The sequence below is a fragment of the Pelophylax lessonae genome, assembly GCF_965119305.1.
Source record: "Pelophylax lessonae genome assembly, chromosome: 12".
Classification (NCBI taxonomy): Eukaryota; Metazoa; Chordata; class Amphibia; order Anura; family Ranidae; genus Pelophylax; species Pelophylax lessonae.
In genome coordinates, this window is record NC_138779.1 from 36,009,692 (window position 1) to 36,036,133 (window position 26,442).

General features: G+C 45.8%; 1 protein-coding gene across 1 annotated transcript in view; it reads left to right on the forward strand.

Moving 5' to 3' along the window:
• The window catches only part of LOC309568836 (uncharacterized protein), a 149,296-nt gene that overhangs the window by 20,363 nt on the left and 102,491 nt on the right, over positions 1 to 26,442 (forward strand). Inside the window, exon 3 of the mRNA XM_082274621.1 lies at positions 8,827 to 9,229. Coding sequence (XP_082130747.1) covers positions 8,827 to 9,229 — 403 coding nt within the window. The remainder of the gene's footprint in view (positions 1 to 8,826; positions 9,230 to 26,442) is intronic.

Below are 26,442 nucleotides of genomic sequence, written 5' to 3' on the forward strand. Positions count from 1 at the left end.
TAGGGTCTCTGCTAAAAAAAAATATATAATGTTTGGGGGTTCCAAGTAGTTTTCTAGCAAAAAAAAATGATTTTAGCTTGTAAACACCAAGTGTCAAAAATAGGCCCAGTCTTAAAGTGGATAAATGGACAACTTTGTGTAAAGCGCTACTTGGATGTTAGGCCTATGTATGTGGCCAGGCTGTGAAAAAGTGTTACACATGTGGTATCGCCATACTCAGGAGGAATAGCAGAATGTATTTTGGGGTGCAATTTTTGCTATGTACATGCTATGTGTTAGAAATATTGCATAAATGGACAGCTTTGTGTAAAAAAAAATGTGTTTTCATTTTCTTTCCACATTTTCCAAAAACTTGTGGAAAAAAATGACATATTCAAAAGACTCATTATGCCTCAAAAATTATACGTTGGGCTGTTTGCTTTCTAAAATGGGGTCATTTTATGGGGGTTTCCATTGTCCTGGTGCTCCAGGGCCTTCAAAAGTGCGATAGGTTGTCAGGAAATTATATGTGTAATTTGTGCTCCTAGAATGCCGGACGGGGCTACTTGAATGTTAGGCCTCTGTATGTGGCCAGGCTGTGAAAAAGTCTCACACATGTGGTATCGCCATACTCAGGAGGAGTAGTAGAATGTGTTTTGGGGTGTAGTTGCAAGTATACATGTGCTGTGTGAGAGAAATAACCTGTTAATACGGCAATTTGTAAAAAAAAATAAAAAAAAAAATAAAAATCTTCATTTTGCAAAGCATTGTGGGAAAAAATTACAACTTCAAAAAACTCACCATGCCCCTTATTAAATACCTTGGAATGTCTACTTTCCAAAAAGGGGTCATTTGGGGGGTATTTGTACTTTCCTGACTTTTTAGTGTCTCAAGAAATGAGATAGGCCTTCAGTACATCAGGTGTGATCAAGTGTGATCAATTTTCAATGATTCGCACCATAGCTTGTGGACTCTATAACTTTCACAAAGACCAAATAATATACACTTACTTGGGTTATTTTTACCAAAGATAAGTAGCAGTATAAATTTTGGCCAAAATTTGTGAAGAAAAATTACTAATTTGCAAAATTTTATGACAGAAACAAAGAAAAATACGTTTTTTCACAATATTTTCAGTCTTTTTTTATTTATAGCACAAAAAATAAAAAACCCAGTATTGATCAAATACCATCAAAAGAAAGCTCTATTTGTGTGAAAAAAAGGACACAATTTTTGTATGGGTACAGTGTTGCATGACTGAGTAATTCTCAGTCAAAATGTGAGAGCGCTGAAAGCTGAAAATCGGTCTGGGCAGGAAGGGGGTGAAAGTGCACTGTAGGCAAGTGGTTAAGCTATAAATATATAAATAAATATAAATATAGTACACCCTTTTTGGGCTAAAATCCACAATTTTATAGCCCTTGCTGCATCTGTACGTGTAGAATTCAAGCGTTTTATACTGCTGTCATATTGTGTTAGTAAAAAAACACACTTTTTGGGCAAAATACACAATTTTACAGCCCTTACTTGTTGCATCTGTGATAAAAACAAGCTTGAAATACTTCAATAATTTTCAGGCCTTGAAAAAAAACACCCATTTAGGGCAAGATCCTAAATTTGAGACATATGAGGAGAACGTCAAGTAAGGGACGTGGCCCTGGTCCTGGTGCTGCTGGTGGAGCTCCTGTTGCAAGGAGAGGACCTGGTCAATCTGTGCCAGCTACAAGTGAAATACCTTCCTCAGGTGAGAGAAGGTGACAGAACCTGCAGCAGTATTTGGTTGGGCCTAATGCGGCTCTACAAATGTTGAGGCCAGAACAAGAACAGGCAATAGTAGATTGGGTTGCTGACAGTGCCTCCAGTTCCGTCACATTGTCTCCCACCCCAGTCTCCTGCTGAAAGATCAGAGTTGGCACCTGAAGCCGATGTCCATCAGTCTTTCACCTCCCCCCCTTGCAAATCAGCCAAGCAGTCTGAGCCCCAAGTCATGCAACAGTCTCTTCTGCTTTTTGATGACTCTGTTAGCAGGGTTTCCCAGGCCATCCACCTAGCCCTGCCCCAGAAGTGGAAGAGATTGAGTGCACCGATGCCCAACCACTTATGTTTCAAAATGAGTACATGGGAGGACCATCGCAGCACGTCTCGGATGATGACGAAACACAGGTGCCAACTGCTGCGGCTATCGGAATTGTGCAGACCAACAAGGAGGGCAGGAGTGAAGACTGGGTGGAAGATGATGTGGGTGGAAGACGATGAGGTCCTCGACCCCACATGGAATCAATGTCATGCAGGTGACCTGTGTAGTTTGGAGGATGAGGCGGCGGTCGCACAGAGCCACCAGCACAGCAGAAGCGGGAGCAGGGTGCAAAAGCGGAGCGGCCGTCACCTAGACAGTATGCCTGCTACTGCCCAACGTAGCAAGGGACCGAGCACACCAAAGCCAGCTCTAAGGAGTTGTCTGGCGTGGCAGTTCTTCGAACAATGTGCTGATGACAAGACACGAGTGGTTTGCACGCTGTGCAATCAGAGCCTGAAGTGAGGCATAAACGTTCTCAACCTGAGCACAACCTGCATGACCAGGCATCTAAGTGCAAAGCATGAGCTGCAGTGGAGTAGACACCTCAAAAAACAAGAAAGGTCTCTGGCTCCTCCTGCTTCCTCTTCTTCTGCAGTCTCGGCCTCTTCATCAACCTCTGTAGTGACAGTGGCACCTGCCACCCCACAAACAGAGGATCTGCCAGCAACACCACCACCTGGGTCATCAACCATCTCCACAATGTCCCATGGAATCGTTTAGCTCTCTATCTCCCAAACACTGGAGCAAAAGAGGAAGTACCCCCCCTATCCATCCACGATCCCTGGGCCTGAATGCCAGCATTTCAAAATTCCTGGCCTTTGAAATGCTGGCAAGGTCCACCTAACTACGAATATGTGCACCAGTAAGCACGGTCAGGGACATTATATCTCTCTAACAGCACACTGGGTAAATGCAGTGGCGGCTGGGCCTGAGGTGGATAGCAGTTTGGCGCATGTCCTTCCACCACCGGGGATTGCAGGGCGCTTCAGTTTGCTTCCTGTTGCTAACTCCTCCTACTCCGCTTCCTCATCCTCTACCGCCTCCTCACCCGGTCAGCGTAACACCTTCACCACCAACTTCAGCACAGCCAGGGGTAAACGACAGCAGGCAGTTTTAAAACTTGCCTGTTTGGGGGAAAAACCCCACAACGCGCAGGAGTTGTGGAGGGGCATTGAACAACAAACCGATGAGTGGTTGGTGCCAGTGAGCCTCAAGCCCGGCCTGGTGGAGTGCGATAATGGGCGAAATCTCGTAGCAGCTCTGGGCGAAGCCGGTTTGATGCACATCCCTTGCGTGGCGCATGTGCTGAATTTGGTGGTGCAGAGGTTCCTTAAAAATTACCCCGATATGTCAGAGCTACTGCAGAAAGTGTGGGCCGTCTGTGCGCACTTTCGTTGTTCTTACCCTGCTGCTGCTCGCCTGTCAGCACTGCAGCGTAACTTCGGCCTTCCCGCTCACTGCCTCAAATGTGACGTGCCCACAAGGTGGAACTCCACCTTGCACATGCTGGCCAGACTGTGCGAGCAGCAGCAGGCGATAGTGGAGCCTCAGCTGCAGCACGCACACGTGAGTCGCTCTGCGGAACAGCACCACTTCACCACCAATAACTGGGCCTCCATGCGAGACCTGTGTGCCTTGTTGCGCTGTTTCGAGTACTCCACCAACATGGCCAGTGCCGATGGCGCTGTTCTCAGCGTTATTATCCCACTTCTATGCCTCCTTGAAAAAACGATTCAGGCGATGATGGAAGAGGATGTGGCACAGGAGGAGGAGGAGGAAGAGGTATCATTTCCAAGGCTTTCGGAGCAGTCATTCACAAGTGGATCCGAGGGTGGGTTCCTGCACCCACAAATGCCAGGTACACAATTGTCCAGCAAGGGCACAGTTCTGGAGGATGATGAGGTGGAGGATGAGGAGGAGGAGATGAAGGAGGAAGAACCATGTTCACAGAAGGGTGGCACCCAGACCATCTCATGGCTATCACTGGTGCGTGGCTGGGGGGATACAGAGGACACAGACGATACACCTCCCACAGAGGACAGCTTTTCGTTGCCTCTGGGCAGCCTGGCACACATGAGCGATTACACGCTGCAGTGTCTCCGCAACGACCGCCGAGTTTCCCACATTATAACTTGTGCTGATTACTGGGTGGCCACGCTGCTGGATCCACGTTACAAGGACAATGTAGCGTCCTTAATTCCCTCACTGGAGCGTGATCGTAAGATGCGCAAGTACAAGCGCATGCTGGTAGACGTGCTGCTGGTGGCATTCCCACCTGACACAGTGGGGGGGCACAGTGGAAGCACAAGGCGAAGGCAGAGGAGGAGGAAGAGGCAGCCAACGCAGCCAGGGCACCGCCAGCACCTCAGTAGGCAGGGTTAGCATGGCCGAAATGTGGAAAAGCTTTGTCAACACGCCACAACAACCAGCACCACCAGCTGATATGGAAAGTCTTAGCAGGAGGCAGCATTTCACCAACATGGTGGAGCAGTATGTGTACACCTAGATGTACTGAATGATGGGTCTCCCCCCTTCAACTTCTGGGTCTCCAAATTGGGCACATGGCCTGAGCTTGCTCTTTACCCTTTGGAGGTGCTGGCGTGCCCTGCAGCCAGTGTATTATCTGAACGTATATTTAGCATGGCAGGGGGCGTTATCACAGACAAGCGCAGCTGTCTGTCCAGAGCCAATGTGGACAAGCTCACGTTCATTAAAATGAACCAGGCATGGATCCCACAGGACTTGTCCGTACCTTGTGACGAATAGACATGTATACCGGCCTTACCCAGCCATTGTTGTATTTTTGATCTTTCTCACTCTTTTGGGGTTTACCCTAATGGGATAGTAAACAGGACTCCCTAGATTATTAATAAATAACAGATAATAAATTAACAATAATGAGACACCACACAACATTTGGTTGGATTTTTTTTTTTTTTTTGTATACAAACTTTTTTATTAGGGTGAAAAAATTGTGGTACAAAAGCGTAATTTTTTAAGGCAAGGGCCATTTATTATTTGCTTATTTAAAAAAACGTGATAAAAGATTTTCAACAATATTATAAAACACTGAAAACAATGTAAGAATAAACAAATTCAACTTAATAAAATTATCCAAAACAACATTAATACACAGAACAAATCGTATATATATATATATGTATATATATATATATATATATATATATATATATATATATATATATATATATACACACATTGTCCCCCTTTGCACAACACAAAGGTGACCCTACAAATAATAATACTGGCCGTGACAAAACAAGGGAGGGAGGGAGGGAGGGGAACACCACAGCTCGGTTCCAGTGAGATGGCTGAGCCCTTAGCTGCGGGGGTCCCTCTTAAATAGCCCTAAACCAGGGGTAGGGGTATAGGGGAAAACTCAACTAATCTCCCCAGATACAAGGGAATTTGAGCGGGAAGAGGGGGAACCGGCCCAATCTCCAGAGATACAGGGACAAATTTGAGCGGGAACAGCGGCTGAATAACCCCAGGTCATGAAGGTCAACTAAACTTTCCCCAGCCAAAATTTTACCTCACCCTGTGACTGCTAATAACTAGCCTACACCAAGTTATAATCCCTGTACCCATCCCATGAGGAAAAGGGGGCACAAAATGATGCCCCTTTTCCTTTCATTTTAAAAAAAATTAAATTACAAACAAAAACCAGTGTTGCTACCTCGTCCTCCTCCACCGCCGCTTCCACCTACACCGCCATATCCACCGACACCTCAACCTCCTACTTCATATGGACCTCCTAGATCAAGATTATTATTTTTTATTTTTATGTTATTTTAAGTTATTTCCCTAGCCACATTTGTTTGCAGAGCCCTTGCTATGCTCTTAACAACATTTTGCTGCTATTTGCAGCCCTCTAGCCCTTTCCATGACTTTTTTAGAGCCATTTTAGTGCTCAGAAGTTTGGGTCCCCATTGACTGGGGTTCGGGGTCAAGTTTGGGTTAAGTTCGGGTCACGAACTCGAACTTTTTTGTGAAGTTCGCCTAAACCCGTCGAACATCCAGGTGTCCGCTCAACTCTACTTACTTTAAAACCCCAACCCCTGTCAGACCATAGCCCACCTCCTCATCTGGCCAAAACAGCAGTATTAGATGACTGAGCTTAGCCAATCGTGTGGAACTATCGCAACAACACCAACCATTATTGAGGCTTGGGGACAGAGAAGGAGGAAATAAAAGCATGCAACATGTGTCCTGTTCTTCAATGATAGAACACCACAGTACTCTGTTACCCCCAAGACCACCAGAATAGGGTTCCTCACGAGGGACACCTTTAGCACCTGTGGTATCAGGAATTCAGGGAGGAGAGTTTCAGAGAACTTGCCTGAAAAAGACCAAAGGAAGCAGACAGGTAAGGGTAAAAATAGTACAAAAATGTTTTTCATTAGCAATTAATTTCTTGCTAGGGACAGTAGCTGCATCCTATTGACCTGAAGATAAAAAATAAGAATGCTGGTGTTAGGTAGAGTTTTTTATTTATATAGCAGTCAGTCTTGTAGCTCTGTAAGGTTTGACCCATCAGTAAGCTGCCATACCATGCACAGGAAAGTACTATTAGGCAGGTTAAACTTGTGCTGACCAAAGAAACAAACTGTGTGTGATAAAGAGACAGCAAGAGCCATTTACTGTGTTTGGCTGTATTGTACTCTAGTGGTAAGAAATATCAAATAACATTAAAATAAACGCACATATTGTATCGCTTCTTTGTTTTTTAAGAATGCTAGAGTTAATTTCCTTAAGACAAACAGACATTGCAAGGGAAGTTGTACTTTGCAAGGGAATTTTACCCCACACTTAATGAATAAAGTTAAGGTCTGCTGACTTCCATCATCCAATCATATGCAAGTAAAAATGCTTTTTTTTTTTTTTTAATTTTCTTTGTGTGTGATTGGGTATTCTTTGCAAAGTGAAATATCACCTCATTCACTAAGCCCTGAGAAAAATGCCCTTGCAAAGTGCAACTTAATTTGAAAAGCCGACAGACTATTTGCCTTTAGTAAACCAACCCCATTGTCTTACCAGTTCAAGGAACAACAAGCAAACAAATTTCAGTGACAATAGCTTGTCCAGCAGTCCTCCAGAGGACCTAACTTAAACATAAAATATAACCTAATTTTCAGTGACAATAGCTTTTCCAACAGCTCTCCAGAGGACCCAATTTAAACATAAAATATGACCTCATATTGACTGCAATGTAATTCAGTTTCAAAATCCTATTGTAGCACCTGCTAATGTGTGCTACTAGAAGTAAGAGTGGGCAAATTGTAGTCTGGCCCACCTAAGTCACTGAATCTGGGTTAGGGTTATTAGAGGCCAGGGTTGGATGACTCATCCTGGAAGCTCTCTGATGCCCCCGGCCCCCATTTCTAGAATGTTGGAGAATGTGCTGGATAGATAGTGGGTGGAAGCTAGGAGAGGTTTCCCTGAATATTTAGGGGCCCTTAGCCAATCCTCAAGTTGGGCGCCTGGCAAGGAACTAAGGAGCCCATAAATAGACATGAGCCATGCCAGTAGGGGAGTCAGTTGGAAAATGGAGAAGCAGTGTTGAAGAGAGTTACTGAGTCACTGAATCTGGGTCAGGGTTATTAGAGGCCAGTAATGTTAACTCATCCTAGAATCTCTCTGATGCCCCCCCCCCACCCCCGCCATTTCTAGAATGTTGGAGAATGAATTATGATAGTGGGTGGAAGCTAGGAGAGGTTTCCTTGATTATTTAGGGGCCCTTAGCCAATCCCCAGGTTGGGGGCCTGGCAGGGAACTAAGAAGCCTATAAATAAACATGAGCCATGCCAGCGGGGGAGTTGGGTGGAAGATGGAGAAGCAGTGTTGAAGAGAGTTTGTCGGTGGCCCTTGAGGGACTGCTTCCAGGGAGGGGCTGGGGAGGCTGGCCTGGAAGGATCCCACCACAGCAGGCATTTGGAGGGACCCTAACCAGAGAGGCAGTGGAGAGAGCAAGGGGAAACAGTGAGTAGATCAGCACAGTGGACAGACAAGGGGAGAGACTGCCAGCTGTGGCAGTGCTCTCTTAAAGACAGCAGTTTGCCAAGCCTTCATCCAACCTTGCCCTGGGGAGAATCATGTGTGTGTCAGTCAGGAGGACTGGGAAGAGAAAGCAGGCAGGTTGACTAGTGACAGCCAGGTGGGCTGGAATTTCTGCAAGCAGTAGAACTGGAATCAGTGTCTATTAAGAGGCAATAGGTTGTGTAAGATGCTGTTCACTCCACATTGCTACTTTACCAAGGGACTTCAAGTTCCTAGCCTGTAACGGGCTGTTGCTGAACTAACTAGAGACTGCTAGTTCTCCCAGGAGTGAACCAGTAGGAGCTGTATAAGAGAACCAAGTTTGTGCAGGTGGAAGGAAGAAGAGGAATATTTAACTAGTGAGGAAGTTGTCCCTGGTTTTGATTGTTGGACATTTTCATGTTGGGTATCCTGTAATCCCCTACCCCATCTAAGTTATTATCCCCTAATAAAACAACAACAAACAAAAAAAAAGCCAAAGTTCTGATCACTGTGTCTGGATACAAGAAGGAAATGTTGTGTGACTGGCTGTGCACACCCTGACATCAGCAACTCCTAGGGGGGTAGTGTTACGCTAGTATGACAATTTTATTTTAACTTGCCAAATTACAGTCTAACTGAATTTTGGCAGCATCGCTCATCATGCCATATCACTGTATATTGAAATCTTTACTGTATTGTGTATATTACGTTTTTTTTTTTTTTTCTTTTAGAGATCAAATTCAGGAAAAAGAAATGCGCCTAAGGTCATCCGTCTCGCAGATTTTGATATGCGATTATGAACAGGAAAACATAACCTCCCCGGTGCTATTACCGCTTGCTGACTGTATTATGAGTGTTTGGATACTGGAAATCATCAGTAAAAATGAAGATGAATACATTAAGAATCTGGAGAAGACAATAAAGCTGCTAAAACCCGGAGGCCAGCTGATACTTATTGCAGCATTAGATACAACTTACTGGACTGTTGCAGGAAAACGGCTCCATTGTTTAACATATAATGAGGAGTTTGTGAGAAATGCCTTTGGTAAGGTGGGTTTGGTCGTTGATTTCTGTGCAGTGCAGAAGAGAAGCAATGTCAGCGATCTCACTGATTATAAAGCTGCAATGTTCATTGTAGGGCGCAAAGGGGAATAGATGATTGGAGCCAATAGCATTAATGTCAGTGTGGAAATCTTACAAGGAATCTACAGGCAACAAATAGAATTAATCATTGGCCCAATAATAGCAGTCAGAAATCACAGCAGCTGTGCTAAATAGGGTTGAGCGAACACCTAGATGTCCGTGTTCGACGGGTTCGGCCGAACTTTAAAAAAAAGTCCGGGTCCGTGTCCCGGACTTTTACCGAACTTTTCCCGGACACCGAACCCCATTGAAGTCAATGGGGACCCGAACTTTAAGGCACTAAAATGGCTCTAAAACACCAAAGGAAAGGGCTAGAGTGCTGCAAATGGCAGCAAAACGTAATTAAGAGCATGGCAAGTGCTCTGCAAACAAATGTGGATAGGGAAATAACTTAAAACAACAAAAAAAAACAGAAAAATAAAACAATGTTCTTCTTCATCTCTGAAGGACGAGGCCCATATGGAGTAGGAGGGAGGTTGAGGTGGTGGTGGATGTGGCGGTGACATAGGCGTGCGCACAGGGTGTGCTGGGTGTGCCTGGGCACACCCTAATCACCTAGGGCACATAGCATTGCCAGTGAGGAGATGGGAAAGATCTCCCTGGGACCTGCTCTGCTCTATTTCTCCTTGCCTACAGGTACATGGCCCCGATACATTACTCTCCCTGCTGGCAAACACATGCATGTGTATTTCAACTTTGGGGTGCACACCTTAATGCAATAGGCTGCGCACACCTATGGGCGGTGTAGGTGGAAGCGGCGGTGGAGGAGGACCAGGGCCGGATTAACAGCATCATGGGCTTGGTGCTGAGGATTTTGAAGGGCCTTAAGGGCCGTGCCTTGCCATGCACCCAGAGGAGGAAGGGTGCAGCCATGCATGCCTAATTCAACATGGGATGCTGTCTCTGAAGCCCATAAACACATCCATGCATCGCCAACTGTCCCTCCTTGTCCGGCCTTCACGCTGTGTGGGGAGGTTCTGAGGGTGCTGCCTGGGGAAGCGAGCATAGAAGCCAGACTTCTGTGTTTACAAGTGACAGAAGAGCGGTAACAGTGAATATGGCCAACCCGGGGCCTATATAAAAGGTAGGGGCCTGGAGCTGCAGCTCCAATAGCCCCTACATTAATCTGGCCCTGAGGAGGAGGACGAGGTAGCCAACACTGCTTCTTTTCAAAAATTTTAAATGAGGGTACACCCCAAAAGAGTGAGAAAGAGCAAAAATGGAACAATGGGTGGGTAAGGTCGGTATCCATTGCTATTCTGCATAAGGTACGGAAAAGTCCCGTGGGATCCATGCCTGGTTCATTTTAATGAACGTGAGCTTGTCCACATTGTCTCTGGACAGGCGGCTGCGCTTGTCTGTTATAACGCCCCCAGCCGTGCTAAATACCCGTTCAGATAATACACTGGCTGCAGGGCACGCCAGCACCTCCAAGGCGTAAAGGGCAAGCTCAGGCCATGTGCCCAATTTGGAGACCCAGAAGTTGAAGGGGGCAGACCCGTCATTCACTACATGTAGGCGTGTGCACACATACTGCTCCACCATGTTGGTAAAATGCTGCCTCCTGCTAAGACGTTCCATCTGAGCTGCTGGTGCTGCTGTTTGTTGTGGCGTGCTGACAAAGCTTTTCCACATTTCGGCCATGCTAACCCTGCCTTCTGAGGTGCTGGCGGTGCCCTGGTTGCGTTGGCGACCTCCTCCTCCTCCTCCTCTGCCTTGTGCTTCCACTGTGGCCCCGCTGTCAGATGGGAATGCCAGCAGCATGGCGTCTACCAGCGTGCGCTTGTACTCGCGCATCTTGCGATCGCGCTCCAGTGAGTGAATTAAGGACGGTACGTTGTCCTTGTAACGGGGATCCAGCAGCGTGGCCACCCAGTAATCAGCACAAGTTAGAATGTGGGCAACTCGGCGGTCGTTGTGGAGACACTGCAGCATGTAATCGCTCATGTGTGCCAGGCTGCCCAGAGGCGACGAAAGGCTGTCCTCTGTGGGAGGTGTATCGTCCGTGTCCTCTGTATCCCCCCAGCCACGCACCAGTGATGGCCATGAGCTGGCCTGGGTGCCACCCTGCTGTGAACATGGTTCCATCTCCTCCTCCAGCTCCTCCTCCTCCTCATCCTCCTCATCCTCCAGAACTGTGCCCCTGCTGGACAATTGCGTCCCTGGCGTTTGCGTGTGCAGGAACCCACCCTCGGAGCCCCTTGCGAATGACTGCCCTGAAAGCCTTGGAAATGTTACCTCTTCATCCTCCTCCTCCTCCTCATCCTGTGCCACATCCTCTTCCATCATCGCCCGAATTGTTTTTTCAAGGAGGCATAGAAGTGGGATAGTTAAGCTGAGAACGGCGTCATTGCCACTGGCCATGTTGGTGGAGTACTCAAAACAGCGCAACAAGGCACACAGGTCTCGCATGGAGGCCCAGTTATTGGTGGTGAAGTGGTGCTGTTCCGCAGAGCGACTCACGCGTGCGTGCTGCAGCTGAAACTCCACTATGGCCTGCTGCTGCTCGCACAGTCTTTCCAGCATGTGCAAGGTGGAGTTCCACCTTGTGGGCACGTCACATATGAGGCGGTGAGCGGGAAGGCCGAAGTTACGCTGCAGCGCTGCCAGGCGAGCAGCAGCAGGGTGAGAACGCCGAAAGTGCGCACAAACGGCCCGCACTTTCTGCAGCAGCTCTGACATATCGGGGTAGTTTTTAAGGAACCTCTGCACCACCAAATTCAGCACATGCGCCAGGCAAGGGATGTGCGTCAAACCGGCTAGGCCCAGAGCTGCTATGAGATTTCGCCCGTTATCACACACCACCAGGCCGGGCTTGAGGCTCGCTGGCAGCAACCACTCATTTGTCTGCTGTTCCATGCTCCTCCACAACTCCTGCGCGGTGTGTGGTTTGTCCCCCAAACAGGCAAGTTGTAAAACTGCCTGCTGTCGTTTAGCCCTGGCCGTGCTGAAGTTGGTGGTGAAGGTGTTACGCTGTCCGGATGAGGAGGCGGTAGAGGATGAGGAAGCGGAGTAGGAGGAGTTACGAACAGGAGGCAAACTGAAGCGCCCTGCAATCCTCGGTGGTGGAAGGACATGCGCCAAATTGCTATCCGCCTCAGGCCCATCCGCCACTGCATTTACCCAGTGTGCCGTTAGGGAGATATAACGCCCCTGACCGTGCTTACTGGTCCACGTATCCGTAGTTAGGTGGACCTTGGCACAGATGGCGTTGCGCAGTGCACACCTGATATTTTCCCCCACTTGGTTGTGCAGGGAAGGGATGGCTTGCCTGGAAAAGTAGTGGCGGCTGGGCACGACGTACTGTGGGACAGCCACCGACATAAGGTTTTTAAAACTGTGCGTCTCCACCAGACGGAATGACAGCATTTCAAAGGCCAATAATTTTGAAATGCTGGCATTCAGGGCCAGGGATCGCGGGTGGGTAGGGGGGTACTTCCTCTTCCTCTCAAGTGTTTGGGAGATGGAAAGCTGAACGCTTCCACGGGACATTGTGGAGATGGTTGTTGGTGACCCAGGTGGTGGTGTTGCTGACAGATCGTCTGTTTGCGGGGTGGCAGGTGCCGGTATCACTACAGATGTGGCTGGAGCGGCCGAGACTGCAGCAGAAGAGGAAGCAGGATGAGCCAGAGACGTTTCTTGGTTTTGAAGGTGTGTACTCCACTGCAGCTCGTGCTTTGCACTTAGATGCCTGATCATGCAGGTTGTGCTCAGGTTGAGAAGGTTCATGCCTCGCTTCAAGCTCTGATTGCACAGGGTGCAAACCACTCGTGTCCTGTCATCAGCACATTTTCTAAAGAACTTCCACGCTAGAGAACTCCTTTGAGCTGACTTTGGTGCGCTCGTTCCCTTGCTGCGTTGGGCAGTAGCGGGCGTAGTGTCTAGGGCACGGCCGCTCCGCTTCTGCACCCTGCTCCCTCTTCTGCTGTGCTGGTGGCTCTGTGCGACCACCGCCTCTTCCTCCAAACTACTCAGGTCACCTGCATGACGTTCATTCCATGTGGGGTCGAGGACCTCATCGTCCTCCACATCATCTTCCACCCAGTCTTCACCCCTGCCCTCCTTGTCGGTCTCCACAATGCTGAACGCCGCAGCAGTTGGCACCTGCGTTTCGTCATCATCGGAGACGTGCTGCGATGATCCTTGCATGTACTCATCTTGAGAAATAAGTGGTTGGGCATCGCTGCACTCAATCTCTTCCACTTCTGGGGCAGGGCTAGGTGGATGGCCCTGGGAAACCCTGCTGACAGAGTCCTCAAAAAGAATAAGAGACTGCTGTATGGCTTGGGGCTCAGACTGCTGGCCTGATTTGCAAGGGGGTGAGGTGAAAGACGGTTGGACATTGGCTGCAGGTGCCAACTCTGACCTTTCTGCAGTAGACTGGGTGGGAGACAATGTGAAGGAACTGGAGGCACTGTCAGCAGCAAACCAATCTACTATCGCCTCAACTTGTTCTGGCCTCATCACTTCTAGGGGCGTTTGATGCCCTACCAAATACTGATGCAGGTTCTGTCGCCTACTCACACTTGAGGAAGGTGTTTCACTTGTGCGTGTAGCTGGCACAGATCGACCATGTCCTCTCCTTGCAACAGGAGCTCTACCAGCAGCACCACGACCCAGGCCACGGCCCTTATTTGACGGTCTCCTCATATTTCTGTAATTTAAGATCTTGCCCTAGAAAGGTTTTTATTGAATAGCGGAATAGAAAATGTGATCCAAAAAAAGTGTATGTATATCACACGTACACAACCACACTAGGCCCCAATTACTATTGTTTGTACCCCTAAAAGGCTAGATGAGGAGTAGGGGGAGTATGGAACAGGCAGCACCCTCAAACCTTCAGAAGTATGAGATGAACCCCAACAACTTGGAAAGGTGGATCTCTCTCACACGTACCGACACAGACTATCCCGCAATTCAATTGATCCTCAAAGGTTTTTATTGAATAGCGGAATAGGAAATATGATCAAAAAAAGTGTATGTATCTCGCACGTACACAACCACACTAGGCCCCAATTACTATTGTTTGTACCCCTAAAAGGCTAGATGAGGAGTAGGGGGAGTATGGAACAGGCAGCACCCTCAAACCTTCAGAAGTATGAGATGAACCCCAACAACTTGGAAAGGTGGATCTCTCTCACACGTACCGACACAGACTATCCCGCAATTCAATTGATCCTCAAAGGTTTTTATTGAATAGCGGAATAGGAAATATGATCAAAAAAAGTGTATGTATCTCGCACGTACACAACCACACTAGGCCCCAATTACTATTGTTTGTACCCCTAAAAGGCTAGATGAGGAGTAGGGGGAGTATGGAACAGGCAGCACCCTCAAACCTTCAGAAGTATGAGATGAACCCCAACAACTTGGAAAGGTGGATCTCTCTCACACGTACCGACACAGACTATCCCGCAATTCAATTGATCCTCAAAGGTTTTTATTGAATAGCGGAATAGGAAATATGATCAAAAAAAGTGTATGTATCTCGCACGTACACAACCACACTAGGCCCCAATTACTATTGTTTGTACCCCTAAAAGGCTAGATGAGGAGTAGGGGGGGTATGGAACAGGCAGCACCCTCAAACCTTCAGAAGTATGAGATGAACCCCAACAACTTGGAAAGGTGGATCTCTCTCACACGTACCAACACAGACTATCCCCCAATTTAACTGATCCCCAAAGGTTTTTGATTAAATAGCGGAATAGAAAATATGATCCCAAAAAAGTGTATGTATATCACACGTACACAACCACACTAGGCCCCAATTACTATTGTTTGTACCCCTAAAAGGCTAGGAGTAGGGGGAGTATGGAACAGGCAGCACCCTCAAACCTTCAGAAGTATGAGATGAACCCCAACAACTTGGAAAGGTGGATCTCTCTCACACGTACCAACACAGACTATCCCCCAATTTAACTGATCCCCAAAGGTTTTTGATTAAATAGCGGAATAGAAAATATGATCCCAAAAAAGTGTATGTATATCACACGTACACAACCACACTAGGCCCCAATTACTATTGTTTGTACCCCTAAAAGGCTAGGAGTAGGGGGAGTATGGAACAGGCAGCACCCTCAAACCTTCAGAAGTATGAGATGAACCCCAACAACTTGGAAAGGTGGATCTCTCTCACACGTACCAACACAGACTATCCCCCAATTTAACTGATCCCCAAAGGTTTTTGATTAAATAGCGGAATAGAAAATATGATCCCAAAAAAGTGTATGTATATCACACGTACACAACCACACTAGGCCCCAATTACTATTGTTTGTACCCCTAAAAGGCTAGATGAGGAGTAGGGGGAGTATGGAACAGGCAGCACCCTCAAACCTTCAGAAGTATGAGATGAACCCCAACAACTTGGAAAGGTGGATCTCTCTCACACGTACCAACACAGACTATCCCCCAATTTAACTGATCCCCAAAGGTTTTTGATTAAATAGCGGAATAGAAAATATGATCCCAAAAAAGTGTATGTATATCACACGTACACAACCACACTAGGCCCCAATTACTATTGTTTGTACCCCTAAAAGGCTAGGAGTAGGGGGAGTATGGAACAGGCAGCACCCTCAAACCTTCAGAAGTATGAGATGAACCCCAACAACTTGGAAAGGTGGATCTCTCTCACACGTACCAACACAGACTATCCCCCAATTTAACTGATCCCCAAAGGTTTTTGATTAAATAGCGGAATAGAAAATATGATCCCAAAAAAGTGTATGTATATCACACGTACACAACCACACTAGGCCCCAATTACTATTGTTTGTACCCCTAAAAGGCTAGATGAGGAGTAGGGGGAGTATGGAACAGGCAGCACCCTCAAACCTTCAGAAGTATGAGATGAACCCCAACAACTTGGAAAGGTGGATCTCTCTCACACGTACCAACACAGACTATCCCCCAATTTAACTGATCCCCAAAGGTTTTTGATTAAATAGCGGAATAGAAAATATGATCCCAAAAAAGTGTATGTATATCACACGTACACAACCACACTAGGCCCCAATTACTATTGTTTGTACCCCTAAAAGGCTAGGAGTAGGGGGAGTATGGAACAGGCAGCACCCTCAAACCTTCAGAAGTATGAGATGAACCCCAACAACTTGGAAAGGTGGATCTCTCTCACACGTACCAACACAGACTATCCCCCAATTTAACTGATCCCCAAAGGTTTTTGATTAAATAGCGGAATAGAAAATATGATCCCAAAAAAGTGTATGTATATCACACGTACACAACCACACTAGGCCCCAATTACTATTGTTTGTACCCCTAAAAGGCTAGGAGTAGGGGGAGTATGGAACAGGCAGCACCCTCAAACCTTCAGAAGTATGAGATGAACCCCAACAACTTGGAAAGGTGGATCTCTCTCACACGTACCAACACAGACTATCCCCCAATTTAACTGATCCCCAAAGGTTTTTGATTAAATAGCGGAATAGAAAATATGATCCCAAAAAAGTGTATGTATATCACACGTACACAACCACACTAGGCCCCAATTACTATTGTTTGTACCCCTAAAAGGCTAGGAGTAGGGGGAGTATGGAACAGGCAGCACCCTCAAACCTTCAGAAGTATGAGATGAACCCCAACAACTTGGAAAGGTGGATCTCTCTCACACGTACCAACACAGACTATCCCCCAATTTAACTGATCCCCAAAGGTTTTTGATTAAATAGCGGAATAGAAAATATGATCCCAAAAAAGTGTATGTATATCACACGTACACAACCACACTAGGCCCCAATTACTATTGTTTGTACCCCTAAAAGGCTAGGAGTAGGGGGAGTATGGAACAGGCAGCACCCTCAAACCTTCAGAAGTATGAGATGAACCCCAACAACTTGGAAAGGTGGATCTCTCTCACACGTACCAACACAGACTATCCCCCAATTTAACTGATCCCCAAAGGTTTTTGATTAAATAGCGGAATAGAAAATATGATCCCAAAAAAGTGTATGTATATCACACGTACACAACCACACTAGGCCCCAATTACTATTGTTTGTACCCCTAAAAGGCTAGGAGTAGGGGGAGTATGGAACAGGCAGCACCCTCAAACCTTCAGAAGTATGAGATGAACCCCAACAACTTGGAAAGGTGGATCTCTCTCACACGTACCAACACAGACTATCCCCCAATTTAACTGATCCCCAAAGGTTTTTGATTAAATAGCGGAATAGAAAATATGATCCCAAAAAAGTGTATGTATATCACACGTACACAACCACACTAGGCCCCAATTACTATTGTTTGTACCCCTAAAAGGCTAGGAGTAGGGGGAGTATGGAACAGGCAGCACCCTCAAACCTTCAGAAGTATGAGATGAACCCCAACAACTTGGAAAGGTGGATCTCTCTCACACGTACCAACACAGACTATCCCCCAATTTAACTGATCCCCAAAGGTTTTTGATTAAATAGCGGAATAGAAAATATGATCCCAAAAAAGTGTATGTATATCACACGTACACAACCACACTAGGCCCCAATTACTATGGTTTGTACCCCTAAAAGGCTAGGAGTAGGGGGAGTATGGAACAGGCAGCACCCTCAAACCTTCAGAAGTATGAGATGAACCCCAACAACTTGGAAAGGTGGATCTCTCTCACACGTACCAACACAGACTATCCCCCAATTTAACTGATCCCCAAAGGTTTTTGATTAAATAGCGGAATAGAAAATATGATCCCAAAAAAGTGTATGTATATCACACGTACACAACCACACTAGGCCCCAATTACTATTGTTTGTACCCCTAAAAGGCTAGGAGTAGGGGGAGTATGGAACAGGCAGCACCCTCAAACCTTCAGAAGTATGAGATGAACCCCAACAACTTGGAAAGGTGGATCTCTCTCACACGTACCAACACAGACTATCCCCCAATTTAACTGATCCCCAAAGGTTTTTGATTAAATAGCGGAATAGAAAATATGATCCCAAAAAAGTGTATGTATATCACACGTACACAACCACACTAGGCCCCAATTACTATTGTTTGTACCCCTAAAAGGCTAGGAGTAGGGGGAGTATGGAACAGGCAGCACCCTCAAACCTTCAGAAGTATGAGATGAACCCCAACAACTTGGAAAGGTGGATCTCTCTCACACGTACCAACACAGACTATCCCCCAATTTAACTGATCCCCAAAGGTTTTTGATTAAATAGCGGAATAGAAAATATGATCCCAAAAAAGTGTATGTATATCACACGTACACAACCACACTAGGCCCCAATTACTATTGTTTGTACCCCTAAAAGGCTAGATGAGGAGTAGGGGGAGTATGGAACAGGCAGCACCCTCAAACCTTCAGAAGTATGAGATTGTGTTCACTGTACCCCACAAAGATTGAGTTCACTGCACCCCACAATGATTGTGTTCACTGCACCCCACAAAGATTGTGTTCACTGCACCTCACAAAGATTGTGTTCACTGTACCCCCCAAAGATTGTGTTCACTGCACCCCACAAAGATTCTGTTCACTGTACCCCACAAAGATTGTGTTCACTGCACCCCAAAAAGATTGTGTTCACTGCACCCCAAAAAGGATGTTGTTCACTGCACCCCAAAAAGGATGTTGTTCACTCCACCCCAAAAAGATTGTGTTCACTGCACCCCACAAAGATTGTGTTCACTGCACCCCAAAAAGATTGTGTTCACTGCACCCCAAAAATGATTTTGTTCACTGCACCCCAAAAAGGATTTTGTTCACTGCACCCCAAAAAGGATGTTGTTCACTCCACCCCAAAAAGATTGTGTTCACTGCACCCCAAAAAGATTGTGTTCACTGCACCCCACAAAGGATTTTGTTCACTGCACCCCAAAAAGATTGTGTTCACTGCACCCCAAAAAGGATGTTGTTCACTGCACCCCAAAAAGGATTTTGTTCACTGCACCCCAAAAAGATTGTGTTCACTGCACCCCACAAAGGATTTTGTTCACTGCACCCCACAAAGATTGTGTTCACTGCACACCAAAAAGGATTGTGTTCACTGCACCCCAAAAAGATTTTGTTCACTGCACCCCAAAAAGATTGTGTTCACTGCAGCCCAAAAAGATTGTGTTCACTGCAGCCCAAAAAGATTGTGTTCACTGCAGCCCAAAAAGATTGTGTTCACTGCAGCTCACACACAGAAAAATGGATGTGGATCACTGACACCTGCCTATCTCCAATCCCACACCACACAGCAATATCGATTGTAGTTTGTAGAACACAGTTTCCCTAAAATTCAGCAGACTCTGTCCCTAACAGGATTGAGAAGAGATCGTAGATCAGGATTGAGTGCAGACCCCACCCCCCACACAGCAATATCGATTGTAGTTTGTAGAAGACACTGACCCTATAATTCAGCAGACTCTATCCCTAAAATGCCTACAACTCGCCCTGCCTAAACACTCCGACCTGTCCCTCAATTCTATCCGGACACAAATGGTTTTTTCCTGCCTATCTTTCCCTAATCAGCAGCCAGCACGTTGATGTGTGCTCTGTCCCTGAATCTAAGCAGCATAATGACGCCGCTGCGGCTGCCTCGAACTTATAAAGACTTGGTCACATGCTTCAGACGGCCAATCACAGCTACTGAGACATTTGCAGGCATGGCTGGGATGGCTTAAGGCACACCAGTTAAACGATTGTTGATTGGCTGTTGAAAGCCCGCCATGAAAAGAGCGCCAAAGCATGCAAAACCCGGAAATAAAACGACCGAACACGGATTTTTACCCGAACATACAGTAAAGTGTCCGTGTCCGTGTTCGGGTACAAAAAATCCAATTATTCGGTACGAACACGAATAATACAGTCCGTGTTCGCTCAACACTAGTGCTAAAGTCAGAAAAGTCATTTTGCATTAATCTGTGTTAAATTGTGTTAACAAATGTCGCTATCTTAATAAAGATCATTCAGAATATAAATGTGTTGACTTGTCTTGGAACGATATTGTAAACCTTTTATGTATACAACATATCTTTTTATCTATTTATTGATAACCAACGCATTTCAGGACATTTTACGGTGTTGCTCTCATCAAAATATGGATAAAGATTATACAAAAATACAATATCAGATGCAGTGTATGGATAATATATTAGAAAACAGAAAAAAATAACATTATCAGGTTCAGTACCTAAACATTAATAGTTTATGAGGAGATAAAATATAGAAGAGATTCAATTAATAAGTGTTGTACAGGATGGCAGGGATGGGCCCTGGATGGCAGCTACATTTCCCCACTATTTGGGTTGTTTTCCCTAAACTGCTTGCCTTCCGGGCACCTTTACCCCCTTCCTGCCCAGGCCAACTTTCAGCTTTTAGCGCTGTTACACTTTGAATGATAATTGCGCAGTCATGCAACACTGTACCCACATGAATTTTTTTTAATAATTGTTTTCATACAAATAGAGATTTCCTTTGGTGGTATTTAATCACCACATGTTTTTTTTTTTTTTTTTGCTAAACAAAGAAAAAGACCAAAAACTTGGAAAAAAAATCATAGTTTGTTATAAAATTTTGCAAACAGATAATGTTTCTCCTGCACTGATAGGCGCTGATAAGGCTGCACTGATAGGCACAGATAGGCTGCATTAATGGGCACTGATGAGGTGGCACTAATGGGCACGGATGAGGCAGCACTGGTGGGCACTGATGAGGAGGCACTGATTTAGCTGAACTGAGAGGTGGCACTGATGGGCACTGATAGGTGGCATTGATAGGCAGCACTGATAGGGGTCACTGATGGGCACTGGTAGGAGGCACTGATGGGCATTGGTAAGTAGCACTGATAGGTGGCAGTAATGAGGAGGCACTGATGGGCACTGATTTGCAGCACTGGTGGGCAGAGTTGCTGTTAGAAATCACGGGGCCCCATACAGCCTACCTGACAGCCAGCCCCCCCCCCTTCCTTGCCAATAGTGACCGAGGACATACATTTACCATTCTCTTTCTCTGCAGCCTCAGCAGCACAGATTATTGAAGAGGAAATGCTCTGAGGCTTCCTGCTCCTTCGCAAACTGAAGCATAATAAACACAGTTTACTATGCTTTGGTGATGAAAGGACACAGGAGTGATTGGTTACCGATCGCTTACTGTGTTCATTCAAGAAAGGAAGGGGCCACTAAATTACATATCTACTGGCCCCTTCCCTCACTCTCTATCCTGAAACATTGCAGTAGCTTCCGGCGGGAGGGGAGAGGAGGGAAGCCAGAAGTGCTGCGGGGGAAAGGGACAAACAGGGGGCCTGGACAGCAGATGGATGTGGCATGTGTGTAGGACCAATCCCCATGCAGTGCAGCTGGAGGGAGAAAGAGGAAGAGAAGCTGGCACCGTTGCAAGGAGAGGCAGAAGAGGAACAGTGGCTGCAATAAGTACAGCCGGCCATGCTGCTTAGCAAGTGCCCTGGCCCCCTTTTGAACTTATGGGGCATGGGTCCAGTATGGGAGGGCTGGCTGTACTGCCTTATCAGCAGGCCTGCTATAGGGCACTGATTGGCAGCACTGGTGGGCACTGTTCAGACTGCACTTATAATCACAACACTGATAATCAGTGCCCTAATTATTAGTGCTGATGTCCCTTTACCACAAGCCGGTTATTGGCTCTCTTTTTTTCTCCTCATGCGTTAAAGGGTTCACCCATTTGCATCAGAGTCCAGAAAAAAGAGGAGGAAACACTCAGAACCTGTGTGGGAAGTGAAGTAGAGAAGAACACAGCAAAATGAGCCATGTGGGCTAGCGTGTGGCTGAGAAAAGGTTGCTGAACCAAAGGGGGTTATGTTGGGACTTTAAATGAGACTCAAAGCCATATTGAGTCTCCATCCCTATATGCAACAAAGCAAAAAAAAAAAAATTAAAATTTGGGACTTTGTGTGAGGAGTGACCAGTTTGAAAATTGGACATGAACATATTTGATAAACAAAGAAAACAAAAAGATATAATAAAAATTGTATGTTTATTAATACATCTGAAGACTAATGATAGTAAAGCCAATATCTCTAGATAAAAATATGTGACCAATACATTTAGGGTAAACATGAATAATAACCATGTAGGTATAAATGGTATAGTAGAACCATAACAATATTATAAGGTAGTGGAACAATGTCCTGATAGTAGATATTGGCATAAATACATAGATTGAAGAATTGAAGAAGATTGCTGAACCCTAATGACCTTCCCATGGGGACCCGTTAGGCATCCAGGAGTTTTCAAACATTCTATTTAAGGAAAAGTGTGGCTGGCAGTGAGCCGAGCATTTATGTTTTGTACCAACAATTGATTGACTATTTTTGCTTCCAGAGGACAAGCTGTTTTTTTCTGTTGGCCTGTTTTTGACAGTGAAAGGGACTATTTGCTTTTAATAACATGCTTGGCTGATGATCTCTGGCTCCAATATTATAGTGTATATATATAATAAATGACTTTTTGTAAACCAATCGCATAACAAATAAATGACTTTAAATATTACTTAGATATACACATTATCTTGTCCTGGGTGGAGGAACTGCCAACTTTATTATCAAACTCACTTACCGGCATTTCTGGCTCTCTTATTTTCCAAGGGGTTTAGTGCAATATCCTGTTTAGGATTGCTTTTTCCCATATCCCCCCCCCCCCCCCAAAAAAAAAGTGGGCTACACTCTTTAAGTCAGGTAAATATAAAATATTGCATACACATACTTATTTACTAATAATATTTCTAGCCACATATAGAGCTCTCAGCTCTTTTATACAGCTCAGTAGCTCAAGCAAAAATTTGTTGGAGAACGAAATGAGTCAGAGGACAAGCATTTCCAACTTTCCTTTCATTTTTCTGTATATTAAGCCTGGTACACACTAACAGGTTTTTTTTTTCCTTTAACCCAGCGGGCTGAACAAAAAAAATTGAAGAGCTTGGGAGGAGCCGCTGTACTAACTATTCGACGCTGGTACAGCCAACTTCCCCCGCTGAGATATTGTAATCTGACAGGGGATCACCCCCCCCCCACACCCCCCGGCCAGAAGACACTGGTTAGTGCTCTCAGTCAATGGCGAGTGCTGATTGTGCCAATTGATGAGTGGGGATACGGACAGTGGCGGCTGGTACATAGGGGGCTCGGGGGCCGCCCCCCCAAGGCAGAAAAAAAAAGTGTTCCTTTAATTGCAGCGTAGCGCCGGCCAATGCTGCTGCTATGGAGGGGGTGGGGTTTTTGTCCTCATGTGCTTTTTTTCTGATGCTTATTGGCGGCCCTTTAGAATGTGCTCGGGGCGCATAGCGATGCGCCCTGAACACTCCCACCTCTTGCTTGCTGTCTTATGATTGGTGCGGTGGCGGTGGGCGGTGCTTGGGCGTCACCGTCTCCTTCCCACCTGAGCCGGCCCAGACGACGGTCTTTTGTCTCAGCTAGCTTGCTGAAGGAGGACGCCGTCGCTGTGTGAGAGGAGGAGAGAGGATCTAGAGGCTAAGCGTCCCGACTCCAGACCCCTGCTGCCTGCTGTGAGCCTCAGCCTGACTGTCATGTCTTCAGTACTGTAAGTGACTACTTCGTTCGTGCTTCAGCCAGAAAATAGCCTCTTGTCTGATCCCATTTTTTTTAGAATACATGACGCCCCCCACTCCCCCTGGATGGTTTTATGCTTGCAGCTAAGTAAGAGTAGTAAAGGGGCTCTTGTATTGTATTTGGGGGGACAATCAGCATTTTATTAGGGCCCCTCATACAATGCTGCCCCCCCCCCCACACACACACACACACAGTTGTGTCCTCTGCTCTCCCCCTCCTCCCCTCACACACACAGTAGTGTCCTCTCCCCCTCCCCCCCCCCCCACCACACAGGTAGGTCTTTCTCCTCCCCTGGCTCCCCATATTATGTAGTGACCTAACCTGGCAGTGGCTGTATTGATTAGAGAGCACACAGCATGTGCTAATATCTTCCACACACACAGTGCTATTTCACTGCTTGATAGGCTTATTTTAGGTCTGGTTCACATGTATGCGGGTTTGCACAGGCACAGAAGCTTATTCATTTGAATGGGCTGTCATGCCTGCGTTTCCTGCAGAAAAAAGATGCATGCATCATTTTAAAAATGCAGTGGCCTTGAAATCGCTGCATTTGGACTATGCGATTTCCCTACAGTTCCTGCACCAGCAAACATGCTGCATTTTTAGATGCGTGGGCCACACATTAAAAAACAGTGCATTTGCGTATGCAGGAACCACAGGTAAGTCGCATGGCGCAAAAGCAGTGATTTCATGGCCACTACATTTTATAAATGAATGATGCATGCACCTTTTTTCTGCAGGAAAAAGCAGGTATGACAGCCCATTTAAATGAATAGGTTGCCGTGCCTGAACCAGGCCTAAAGCAGTAGTAAAGTCATTTTACAAAATAAAAACTCTGATCCCCGCTGCCAGTTTGTCATAATGTGCCAGTATGCAATGCATACTAGCATATTATGACAAACGTACCTGCAAACTGAGTCTTTCATTCCACCCCTTGGTCCTTGGCACATCTCTCTTCTCCCAGTCTTCTTTCTGGGTTCTCAACCTTTGACCGCTTGAATGGACAGGATGCAGTGACGTCACTCCTGCACATGTGCACGGGGGTAACATAGCCGCAACACACAGAGCATTCTCTAAATGTTATGTGAGCTGCGCATGCGTGATTCAAATCCTCAAATCACATTATCGCTGACAGGTAGGGGGGACATTTATAACACAAGAGACCACTAGGGTCTATTCTGTTATAACCACATCAGTACCAGGCACTTTTACCCCCCTCCTGCCCAGGCCAATTTTCAGCGCTGTCACACTTTGAATAACAATTTCTATCAGTTTGGTGCACTTTAATAAGGGGCACTGTAATGTATAAAGGGGCTTTGTGATAAGGGGTACTGTAATGTATAAAGGGGCTTGTGATAAGGAGTACTGTAATGTATAAAGGGGCTTTGTGATAAGGGGTACTGTAATGTATAAAGGGGCTTTGTGATAAGGGGTACTGTAATGTATAAAGGGGCTTTGTGATAAGGGGTACTCTAATCTGTAAGGCTCCTTTCACAGCTAGGCATCCCGAATCACAAGCGTAATTCGCCGCCATTCTGCCTGCAATCCCAAATCGCTGGATGCCGTTGTGATCCCCATCACTTTTAAGTGCACCCCGATTGTGGCGAAATTTTGCCAGGATTGTCCCCCGACGAATTACAGTAAAATCACGCAAACAGAATTGTGGGTACGCCTGTCGCCCAAAAGAAGTTATTTTTGGCACTAGGCATACTGCGAAACTGTTTGCGCGATTTTACAGTGATTAAAAGTCACGTAATTTTTTTACCGCATTTTTTGCCGCGAAGCAATGCCTATTACATTTTTCTGTTTGCGCCCCCCAAAAATTTAGAGCACCAGCCGCCACTGGATACGGACCACTCGGTCCGCATTCATCTACCTGAGTTTTATTGTAAGTTATCTATTGTCCTTTAATAAAATGAATCTTATATACAAACACTATGGAGTCTTTATCTATTTCTCATGAGTGAACTGCCAAGGGCATATATACATCCAATTCGTGTGGCTATCTATCCAAAACTCCCTATAAACTGAGCCAGTACCACCATTGGAGTTCCACAGAGGATTATTATACCTATGAAAAACACCTTATTTATCCCTTATTGAGGTGAGCGGCCACTGCACTCAATGTTGCATTCTGTGTTGGGATCTACTCACATCGGTGACACTGTTTGAATTGATTGTTCACATCACATTTTGGATCCCCATTTTTTTTTTGCTTTATAAACATTTAGATTCTGCACATTCACATTGCCTTGTTTTTATTGATATTTTATATTAATTGTCACTTTATGAATATTTCGATTAAGTGCAGTTTACCCTTTACACAGGCATTTATGCTTTGGATTCCGTTGATATAAATTATTGTTTTAAGAGTGTTATACTGTTTGATATTGTTTGTGATTGCACTTTTCCCATTTATTATTGGAATTAGCGCCTATTTTTACACAAATTTTGATTTTTTTATCGGTATGTGGTGACACTACAGAAATTGGCAGCTTTTTTATTGTTGTTTCATAGATTTTATCACTTACATATTTCACCTTATTATTATTCTTATTTACTTCACTGGTAGCGCATTGGTCACTTGCCTATTTTTCAGTTGGGTATATTTTCCCCTTTCTCCATTGCCTTTTGCCTTTCTTTTTTGTTCAGCTATTT